General features: G+C 36.9%; 2 protein-coding genes across 15 annotated transcripts in view; one reads left to right on the top strand and one right to left on the bottom strand.

Annotated features, from left to right (window-relative positions):
* LOC106876392 (mothers against decapentaplegic homolog 4) overlaps positions 1-12,006 on the bottom strand; it is a 174,465-nt gene that overhangs the window by 117,659 nt on the left and 44,800 nt on the right. The window lies entirely within an intron of this gene.
* On the top strand, positions 7,167-7,715 carry LOC128249349 (ATP-dependent DNA helicase PIF1-like). Its single transcript, XM_052972598.1, has one exon. It carries the CDS (start codon positions 7,167-7,169, stop codon positions 7,713-7,715), a length of 549 nt encoding a protein of 182 aa, XP_052828558.1.

Below are 12,006 nucleotides of genomic sequence, written 5' to 3'. Positions count from 1 at the left end.
ATATATATATATATATATATATATATATATATATATATATATATATATACATTCACACATCTGCGCATGTATCTATACACATAATACATGTTCATGCACGTGAATTTCAACATCTATATATATGTGTGTGCATATTGTGGCTTTCCAAGATGGTTGAGGAAGGCATCCATCAAGATACCCTGTACATGTGGAATTTAACATGGAATAGACTATCACACACACACACACACACACACACACCAGCAATAAAAGGCAAGTCCGTTAATCAGAACCATATTCCTAGATGCAATGGCATGGATGTGTTGAGACATTTTGGGAATTCTAGTCTGAGAGTGAATGTTGGTATGGTTTCTCCTAGGTTACAGGAGAGTGTTGAATTCAAACACTGCAAGTTAACCCTTTTGCTTCCCTATTTCTGCTGAAATCCATTACCTTTGTTTCAATTAATTTTCAAACATTGAAGAATTTAGTAAAATTATTTGGTCATTATTAAGCTGGTGTTTGAAATATAGCATAACATTTTGATGGAAAGTTTTAATTTAGATCACATTATCACTTCAGCATTTAAACTGGCCATATTCGAACCAAAAGGTTCTAACTGTTTTATGTTCAAACTGGACACATTTCACCCCTCACACACACCTATCCTACAATATCATTCTAAAAACAAACAATCACATTATCAAAATCTTGAAGCTATGAGATAATGAAAGATTAATTCGAAACAACATGAATGAATAAGTAATCTGAATGCTAAAGGGTTAAAACAAGGATTTTGTACATAGAACAAGAGGTGTCCTCGAGTAAGTTAGTATGAACAGAGTTAATGAACCACCTGGCAATTTGGTAGTAGCAGATAGGCAAAATCATTAGTGTTGGACAAAATGCATTGTGGTATTTAGTCATGGTTCTGCATGTTTGGTTTTGCCTTTCATTCTTCTGGCATTGATAAAATAGAGTGCTAACAATTAATAGGACATTTGAACAACCACTATCAGCTAATAAAAAAAGTGATGCCCACCTTTGCATTACTTTCAGTACAACTCTTGCGCGCGCGCGCGTGTGTGTGTGTGTGTGCGCGCACACGCGTACGTGTGTGTTGTGTTTGAATTAAGGAAAAATGGAATGGGCATGACAGGAGTGCCTTTGATCATAGATCTACTGGTTCAGTGCTGATATGAGATTCAACAACTCAACTACAAATGGCTCCAAAGACCCATTTGTAGTAGTTGAGTTTTGCAATGGTGCACCGGTGATGTTATTTGTTTCGGAGCTGGAAAGACCAGAGTTAATATGGTTGGTGTTCATGTTGACAAATCATTGCTTAACTCTAAGGTCAGCCCAGATGAAGCAGGACCACAATAAATCAAAACGTTTTCAAAAGTTTCTTTATTATTTGTAAGATAATTTGAAGTTGATGTGATTTAACACTTTTGTTACAATATTTTTCTTTGAAATACACCTCTTTGTTTCACCTGATTTCAAAAATAATGAAAAATATAATAAATAACTCAGTCATTATTAAGCAGATGTCTGAAGGCGATAAGCTGGCAGAATTGTTAGTACACCAGGCAAAATGCTTGACGATATTTCGTCTGTCTTTACATCCTGGGTTCAAACTCTGTCAAGGTCAACTTTGCCTTTCATCCTTTTGGGGATCGATAAAATGAGTACCAGTTGCATACTGGAGTTGCTGTAATTGCCAAAATTTCAGGCCTTGTGCCTATAGTAGAAAGGATTATTAAGCAGATGTTTGGAACATTACTTAATAGGAAATTTTAATAGGAAATTATTATTTAGAACAGGAAGCTTGTACCAGAGAACCTGGGGCGTCTTGGGCAGGTTGGTACTAAAAGGGTTAAGAAATGTGGGTTGCTGTTTCTAGCAGGTTGAGCAAACTACATAAAAGACTCCCTCACTGGATCGAATGTTTACAAGTAGGGTTCAGTGGTATGTTAAGGGAGAGAGATGGGGGGGGGGGAACAGGGGCACCATATCTGCACTCATGGTTTCTTCTATTCCCTAAGCTCTGTAATCATGCTCTTACCCACTTTTTTTTTTTTTGGTTCTCAGCCTGTTGCTGCAGTGGTGTGAGACTGCTTGTTTTAGCATTCACAGCTGACCTACATTGTGCATCAATCCACCAGCTGTTGATCCAGTTAGCTCAAGTAGTCAACCAACAAAACAATAAACACACAAACACTCCACCACACACACACATACACAGGTATGTATGTATATATATATATATATATATATATATATATATATATATATATATATATATATATATATATATGTATATGTATATATATATATATATACATATACATACATATATATGTATATATATATACATACACATGCGCACACGTGTGTACATAATGTATATAAGTATGTGTGTATACATTTATATACATGCATGTGTGTGTACATATATGTATGCATATCTATGTGTGTGTGTGTGTATATATATAAATACAGAAATATGATATTGCAAAAGATTACAGTAACATGTGGTGATACTCCAGTATTTGCTTTATAATTGGGGGTAACCTGATGAAAACAGGGGTAAGTGGTGGAGGGGCACTTGTCTTTTACAAGTGCACCCATTTTTAGGTCTCCTGTAATCAAAAGGGGAAAAACTTGATTGAAAAAAATTTCTTTGGCATAATCATTACAGCATCAGAGAGAGTATCTGTACTCAGGGTTCAAATCCTGGTGAGGTCAACTTTTCTTATCTATCCTAGAGGGACAGGGAGTGTGATGATAAAATAGCAGTAACATACTGGGGTAAATATAATAGGTTAAATGCCTTCTCTAAATTTCTGGCATTGCATCTATGTCAGAAACAATTATTAAATACAGTAGGATTGAAGAATCATTAGAACATTGGACAAAATCCCTTGTGGTATGTACTCTGGCTCTTTAGGTTTTGGGTTCAAATTCCACTGAGGTCAAACCTTGTCTCTCACTCTTTTGGGGTTGATAAAATAAAGTACCACTCAAATAGTGCAATCAATGGTGTCAACTATTCATCTTTTCCTCATAACTGCTGGCCTCATGCCTAAATTAGAAACAATTGTTGTTATTGTTATTATTATTATTTAAGGTAACAAGCTGGCAGAATTGTTAGCACATCAGGCAAGATGCTTAGCAGCATTTCATCTGCCTCTATGTTCTGAGTTCAAATTCTGCCACAGCTGTCTTTGCCTTTCATCCTTTCAGGGTAGACAAAATAAATACTAGTTGAAAACTGGGGTCGATGTAATTGACTAGACCATTCCCTCAAAATTTCAGGCCTTGTGCTTATAGTAGTAAGGATTATTATTATTATAACTTTTGCCTTTAACCATAGTATAGTAGAAAGAGTTATTACTATTGTAGCTGTTGTTGTGGAATGGTAGAACCAGTAGAGCATCAAGCAATTCTTTGCATTCTGAGATCAAATCTCAGCATGGTCAACTTTGTCTTTCATCTTTTTGGGGCATCAATAAAATAAAGCACCACTCAAGTATAGGGGGTGCTTGGTGGTATCAACTAATACCCTCCCCTCAAAATTGTTGGCTTTAGATTAGAAGAATCAGTAGAGCATCGAGCATTTTTAGATGCAGTCCTTTATGTTCTGAGTTCAAATCTTGCTGGTGATACCATTTATGTTCCCTGGATTGGCTCTTGTGCGGGTGGCACGTAAAATACACCATTTTGAGCATGGCCGTTGCCAGTACTGCCTGACTGGCCTTCGTGCGGGTGACATGTAAAAGCACCCACTACACTCTCTGAGTGGTTGGCGTTAGGAAGGGCATCCAGCTGTAGAAACTCTGCCAAATCAGATTGGAGGCTGGTGTAGCCATCTGGTTTCACCAGTTCTCAGTTAAATCGTTCAACCCATGCTAGCATGGAAAGTGGACGTTAAACGATGATGATGATGATGATAAACAAGAAAAGTTCAGGCAGCTCAGCAGTTCGGGGTGCAAAGGGGGAGAATAAAGTACTTCACTTGAAAAACAAGTAGGGATTGGCACCAAAAAAGGACCTCAACTGTAGAATATCTCAAGAAACGTCATCCAATGCAAGCCACTATAGAATAACAGGATCTCTTTTATCTTTCATTCGCTTCAGTCATTGGACTGTGGCCATGTTGGGGCACCACATTGAAGAGTTTAGATGAACAAAACAACCCCAGTATTTTTTCCTTTATTTTTTGAAGTCTGGTACTTATTCTATTGGTCTCTTCTGGTGAAGTACTAAGTTACAGGGACATAAACAAACCAATACACACATATTAAAACCTAAATACACTCCCTCCACACACACACTGTTTTATCGTTTTATTTTATAAATAAATTTGGCCAGAAAGCATGAAGCAACAACACCCTTGAGTTTTGTAAGCTTTCCCAGGTTACCCAGCCTTAACCCTTTTGTTACCATACTTTCTTTAAAATACTCTGCTTCTATTTCAATTAATTTTGCAAATAATGAAGAATTTAGTAAAATGTAGTAGAATTTATTAAGCTTGTGTTCGGAATATAAATTGAAATGAAATTTTGATGCAAGGTTTAATCTTAATCATTTTAAAATGATTAGGTATCCACAAAGTCTGGGCACATAGAGTAAATAAAATCATAACATAAACAATTGAATATAAGAAATATTAATTTCTTAAAGTATGTGTTAATCCCCATGTGGGTATGTGGAGTAAATAAAATCATGACATAAACAATTAAATATAAGAAATAATTATTTCTTAAAGTAATCCCCATGTACCCAGACTTTGTGGATACCCTGTAGAACCAAAGGTAGTCTCAGGCAGCTTGGTATTATGGGTTGGATTTGCATCAATAATACAAGGGATTTAACCAAATACATCAACCAGCCCACATGTCCAAACTGGCCAGATTTGACCTCTCACACCTACCCTACAATGTCATTTTAAAAATAAGCCATCACACCATTGAAATCTCAACACTATGAGATAATACATGATTAATTCAAAACAATGTGAATGAATAAGGATTACATTTGATGGAATAATCTGAATGTTACAGGGTTAAATAGTTGTTTAGCCCCAGATTAATACTGAGGAGATCTGTGTGTCCCTCCACTAAATAAACAGAATATATACTGTTGTGATTCGCAGGAGATTTTGGTTGATATTTCTAGCAAGTTGACCAAACAGCCATGTAACAAGTAACTCTATCGTTAGCTCAAAGAATTATTAATCTTTAAATAGGATTTGGCCTATTTATTTTGTAATTCTACAGAGTTGGCTCTAAAAGCATATTGATTTCTCACACATTGGCATAAAGACACAAAACTGGACAGTGGGTGAGGGGAAATAGCACAGCTCTGGCTCTTTTACTTTCTAAGTTCAAATCCCACTGAGGTCAACTTTTACTTTTCATTCCTCAGGGGTTGATCAATGAAGTATGGGGTCAAATTTCCTTAATTAGAAACTAATTATTTCAGTTGTGGTAATAATATAACAATTAGGATTTTTTCTTTTCTTTTTTTTTTGTTGTTGTTGTTGTTGAAGACAGTACAAGGACAAATTGAGAAAAATAAAGGCACAGATATGGTTGTGTGGAAAGAGGTTTGCTTCTTAACCATGTGGCTCTGGGTTCAGTCCCACTGTATGGCACTTTGGGCAAGTGTTTTCTACTTTAACACCAGGCAGACTAAAGCCTTCTGAATGGATTTGGTAGATGGAAACTGAAAGAAGCCTGTCATGTGTGTGCATATATATATATGTGTGTGTGTGTGTACATATATATATATATATATATGTATGTGTGTATGTATGAATGTATGTGTGAGTGTGTGTGTCTTTCGCTTGACAACTGATGTAGGTTTGGTTATGTCCCTCTAACGTAATGGTATGGAGAAAAGAAACTGATACAACAAGTACCAGCTTTAAAAAATAAGTGTAAAGGTTGATTTGTTTGACTAAACCCTTCAAGGCAGAACCCCAGCATGGCTGCAACAAGTGAATAATTAAAGATAAACAAAACAAATATAAATAAACAATAAATAAAAAGAAAATAGCCGTAACAAAAAAAACAAAACAACAAAGATCATGTTATGGAATTATTTACATTATTTACATTTGACGGATATTTGTCCTCATCTTGTTTGTTGTTAACACAACATTTCGACTGATATACCCTCCAGCCTTCATCAGGTGTCTTGGGGAAATTTCGAACCTGGGTTCTCATTCCTAAGGTATTTTTCGATGTTATTATTATTATTATTATTGTTGTTGTTGTTGTGGTTATTGCTCAGGTCACTGCTTTTAACCACTATGCCATATGCCCATGGGCATATGGCGTAGTGGTTAAGAGCACAGGCTGCTAACCCCAAGATTCCGAGTTCGATTCCAGGCAGCGACCTGAATAATAATAATAATAATAATAATAATAACAACAACAACAACAACATCAAAAAATACCTTAGGAATGAGAACCCAGGTTCGAAATTTCCCCAAGACACCTGATGAAGGCTGGAGGGTAAATCAGCTGAAACGTTGTGTTAACAACAAACAAGATGAGGACAAATATCCGTCAAATGTAAATAATGTAAATAGTGTACATAATTCCTCATCTCTTAAATATAGAACTGTATGGTATGGAATTATTTGGAAATAGCTCTGTTAGTAATGTCTTTGGATATACAAGCAATAAATGTTGGAGTGTAGCATTTGCTATAACTGGACATTGCTGTGCTAGACTAATGGACTTGGATGTTTTAATGCGTGTGTGGGTGGGTGTCTGCTGTGTAGGTGTTTCTATAAGTCTGTGTTATATGCAGGTGTGTTTGTGCCTGTATATATATATATGTATGTAGATGTGGGTTTGTTTGTGTATGTTCAGATCCGCATGTGTCCACGCTGTTTAATTTCTATGTTTTTTGGGGGGTTTTTTTAAGATCACTACACAACAGTTATTTCATCCGGTTTTTTTTTCATTCTGAGTTCAAATTCTACTGAGGTTGATTTTTGCCTTTCATCCTTTCGGGGTCAATGAAATAAGTACCAGTTGAGCACTGGGGTTGATGTAATCGACTAGTCCCCTCCCTGCAAAATTTCAGGTCTTGTGCCTATAGTAGAAAGTGTTGTTGTTGTTGTACATTTGTACCCAGAAATTTTCAACAACTGCACGCCAGAAGAAATGGAAAAACAAGTAACTTTATCTCCTAAAAATTCTGACTGTCTTGCGATAAATGAAAAAGTTTTTAATATTATACCAGAGGCACTTAAAACATACTTAAGCACAGATTCAGTGTCTTGCAATAATGAAGAGGAGGTTCAGAACTATCCATTTAAATTCATAAACTCACTCACTCCATTGGGTATGCCTCCTCATCGCCTCAACATAAAAGTAGGGGCTATTGTAATGCTTGCAAGAAATCTTTCAATTAGTCAAGGATTATGTAATGGAACTCGTATGAAAGTGCAAAGACTTCATGAACATTGTGTAGAGGCATCATTGGTAACAGGCTCAAACAGAGGTCGTACAGTTCTAATTTCCAGAATTAAACTTAGCCCAAGTGATGCAAATATTCCATTCACACTAAACAGACTTCAGTTTCCACTTCAACTTGCATATTCAATGACAATTAATAAGACTCAAGGGCAAACATTTGGAAAAGGTGGAATACATTTGCCTCAACCGGTATTTTCACATGGCCACTTATATGTTGCATTTTCAAGAGCATGAGCTATGAACAATATCAAAATATGAGTTATGACACTCAATTGCGATAACAGACAAGGCCAAAGACGTGGTGTGACATACACACAAAATATTGTCTACCATGAAGTACTGTAAGGAAGACCACTGCACCAGCTAGCATCACCACCACACCAGCTACTCCATCATTACACATCCACATTACACCTTTAAGATCAGGGAACCAGTTAGGGGCCTGCTGGATCTCTCTCGGCATACCAGCAAACCACAAAATCGCACCAGCCAGCCAGCATCACCACTACCTCCAAGCCCGTCATATAGATATATGTATATATGTGTGTGTGTGTGTGTGTGTGTGTGTGTTTGTCTCACCACCATCGTTGCTTGACAATCAATGTTGGTGTGTTTGTGTCCCTGTAATTTAGCTGTTCAGCAGAAGAGACTGATAGAATAAGCACCAGGTTTACAGGGAATAAGTCCAGGGGTCAATTTCTTCGACTAAAGGGTAGTGCTCCAGCATGGCCACCATCAAATGACTGAAACAAGTAAAAGAATAAAATAATACCAGAAAAACCTTCTGTACCACTAAACCAAGAAGGTTCTTTGAATATGTTCGATGTATTTTAAGGTTAAATAGTGATTCCGTATACGTTTGTGTAACTGAGATGTTTTGGTTGGATTATATAGTCATTGGTGTTACATTACTTCGAAAATTCTTTAACTATCACAATATACTTTTCTGGGCCTGAAATTTTTGGGGGGACGGAGCCAGTTGACTAGATTGACCCCAGTACACAACTGGTGCTTAATTTATCGACCCTGAAAGGACAAAAGGTAAGGGTCAACCTTGGCAGAATTTGAACTCAGAACGTAAAGACAAACGGTCATAATATACAAACATTTCTCATGGCACCAATACACTGTTTACAGATGCTTACATTTTTTATGTTTTCTTTCAGTTTTTCACAGGTCCAGCTTATTATTATTATTATTATTATTATTATTATTATTATTATTATTATTATTATTATGTAGATTATTTTTAAAACAGAGGATAACAGAACTGTTGGAGTGCCAGACAAAATACCTTCTGTAGTCTTTAGTCATTACTCCTTACACTCTTGATTTCAAATCCTACTGAAATTAACACTTTTATTTACCCTGCTTGTAGTAAAATAAAAGCACCAGTTTAATAGTGTGGTCATTATAATTAACCGTTCCTCCCCACAAATATGTGATCTGGTGTTCATGCTAAAAGCCATTATTTCTATTGTTATTTTTAACCACATTGTTATGTCAGAAAAGATTGGGCCTTTTCATTCAATCCCCCCCCCTCCCCCCTCCCCGTTTCCATCAATATCATCTGTTAGGTCTTTTCTTGAACTTTTGCCAGTTGCAATTAGGCTTCCTAGATCACAGCTTGAATGCCTTTGATCATGCTTCTGATTGATCAATCAGGGCTGACCTATGGCTAAACAACAACAACCACCCCACCACCATGACCACCACCACCACCAAATCTTTCCAACGTGAAAAAGAAGAGAAATCAGCTTTTGCATAATTATAGAAGCAAAGAGATTACTTTCTGAGGATTATGTAATTGATCAGTTGGATAGTGTGGGACAAGGAGAAATAGCGGGGGACAAGGAGAAATAGCGGGGGACAAGCACAGACACATACTTACATACACACATATATGCATACACAACAGGCTTCTTTCAGTTTCCGTTTACCAAATCCACTCACAAGGCTTTGGTTGGCCCGAGGCTCTAATAGAAGACACTTGCCCTAAGTGCCACGCAGTGGGACTGAACCCAGAATCATGTGGTTGGGAAGCAAGCTTCTTACCACATGCCACTCCTGTGCCTATAATATATATATGAAAAATAATTGTATGTTTGTTTATGTTACTGCTGGCGCCACTGCATGTAAATATTGCAAATGGTTATTTGTTAAAAATGTGTAAACAGTTCAAAGAGCCCCAACGACAAATTTTTACTCTAACCTAAGAAAAGGGGTTCACATTTCACTGATCTAAAGCTGTTTTGAGGTGAAAAGGGCAAAAAACAAAATTCTGAAAGAAAATGTTTTTTTACACAGAGCTCTGTGAAATGTGACTGTTTATATAGAAAACAACGACGACGATAGCCATAATAGTTTTTATTTGAAACACAATGCCATAAATTTTCAAGGAGGAAACAGTTTATTATACTGACCCCAGTACATGACTGGAGTTTTTATTTTACCCAATTTGTGAAGCTAAAAGACACAGTCCACCTCAGTGGGATTTGAACTCCAAGGTTCGAATGGAAAGGGTGATTATATGGACTCCAGTACTCAACCGCTATTTTTAAGGATTTCTAGCAAAGAAAGGAAAAGTGAAATGTATCGACCCCCATCCCCAAAACATAACAGGTCACCCACCTTCAATGCGTTTCTATACAGACTCTGTCCAACAAGTTTTACCTCACAAGGTTTGCTTCGATCTGTAGGTATCCTAGGAGACCAATGCCTGCAACAAGGTGCCACACAATGGCATCAAATGCAAAATACATATAGTTTGAGAAAACCACATGGCCATATGCTACAAGGTATTAAAAGTCTTGTGGCAAAAACAATTAGCAACAACAACAACAACATTAGCAATAACAAGAAGAAAAGTGTAAATGATTAGATGCCTTTTGTTTGCAATTTAGCAAACTCTTTCTCTTATATCATTATTATCATTTTATTATTATTATTGTTGTTGTTATTATTTTATTATTGTTGCTGTTATTATTGTTATTATTATTTAATTTTCTATTTATCCCCCCTACGACCACCACCCTCCACTCTGTTCCCTTTCTCTAACAAAAGAAATAAACCAATGAAGTAGATTATTTGGGACTCATTGAAAGCAAAATAAAGACAATAGTTTCACAATGACAATCACATAATTAAACACCTCTTACCAACACCCCTACCCTACCTTTTCTTTCTTTCTTTCTTTTATTATCTTCTTCTGCCACACTTTTTTTATTCTCTTATTTTTTTTCGCTTTTTTTTTGTTTCTTCTTTACTTTAATTTCTCTTTGCCAAATGTTAAGTCTTTTACATAGATAATCTTCCATCCACTCAAGCACTCCCCGCCTCCGTCACTTCACCTTCCCCCCCAGAGAACAAGAATGGGTCTGTAGAAACGGGGGGGGGCGGACAGGGGGGAGGAGCCAAACTAAGATAGCTATTATTTGTCTAGAAGAAGAGGAAGAAGTGGAGGAAAGACAGAGAATGAAAGAGAAAAAGAAAGACCGTAAAGAGGAGTGAGAAGAAGAGAGGGTAAAAAGGAAAAGAAAAAAGAGGAACAAAAAAACAAACACAAAAAATAAAACAAAAGCAGATGTGGCAAAGGAGGAGGAGGAGAAAAGACAGAAGGAGGAAGAGTAGGAGGTGGAAAAGAATTGAGCAGAAACCTGTCTTTTATCAGCTGAATAGCAGTTTACAATGAGTAGGGGTGTTTGGGTGGGAGGGAATGTCACTAATCACTGAGGATGCAGGTGGGGGGGTGGAGAGAAAGATTCTTCGTTTTGGTTTTGTTGTTTTTTTTTACCTATCATTTGTACTTGGAATCATTTTCCAAGAACCAGTTCCACTGTTCTACAGTCAAATACAATTGCACGACCATAATAGTACCTACCTACTAGTTGTTGGTGTTACTTTGTTGTTTTCCATTCTAACAAAGACCTAACAAAATGTCACTATGTGTGTGTGAGTAACTGTATGTATGTGTGTGTGTGTGTGTGTGTATGTGTATATATAGGTATGTACATATATACGTGTGTACAAGTATACATGTGTATATGTGTGTGTGTGTGTGTGTGTGTGTACGCATGTATTTCACTTTCAACAGCTACCCTAGTTCACACACATACACACACACGCAAACATGGTAACAATAATCCTCCTCACACACACACACACTTTCCATCCCCCCTCCCCTCCACCCTCCACTTCCACCACTGCCACCTCGTTTACCAAACGGATAGTCAAAAGCCTATTGCCTCTTAGAAAAATGATGAATATTGATTTCTGTAGATGAGTGAGATTGCCAAAAGTTTTCAATACCAAGTGATCACCAATCACCAATAGAAAGGATGGCGGGGGGTAGGGTGGTGGAGCATAGAAGCAGAGTTGAGTGGGAGATATCCAGTTTGCTATAACATATAAACTGCTACTTTCACAAATCTGTATCTTTCAACAACTTCTATCATGCTATCTCTCTCTCTCTCTCTCTCTCTCTCTCTCCTGTAATCAGACCATACAATAACACTCCCCCCCCCCC

The sequence above is a fragment of the Octopus bimaculoides genome, chromosome 14 (assembly GCF_001194135.2).
Source record: "Octopus bimaculoides isolate UCB-OBI-ISO-001 chromosome 14, ASM119413v2, whole genome shotgun sequence".
NCBI lineage: Eukaryota > Metazoa > Mollusca > Cephalopoda > Octopoda > Octopodidae > Octopus > Octopus bimaculoides.
The sequence above is the reverse complement of the archived record's forward strand: the minus strand, read 5'-3'. Positions and strand labels throughout refer to the sequence as shown.

What these genes read in the sequence shown, in the direction of transcription:
- LOC128249349 (XM_052972598.1), top strand. Translation starts at nt 7,167, where the DNA reads ATGGAAAAACAAGTAACTTTATCTCCTAAAAATTCTGACTGTCTTGCG.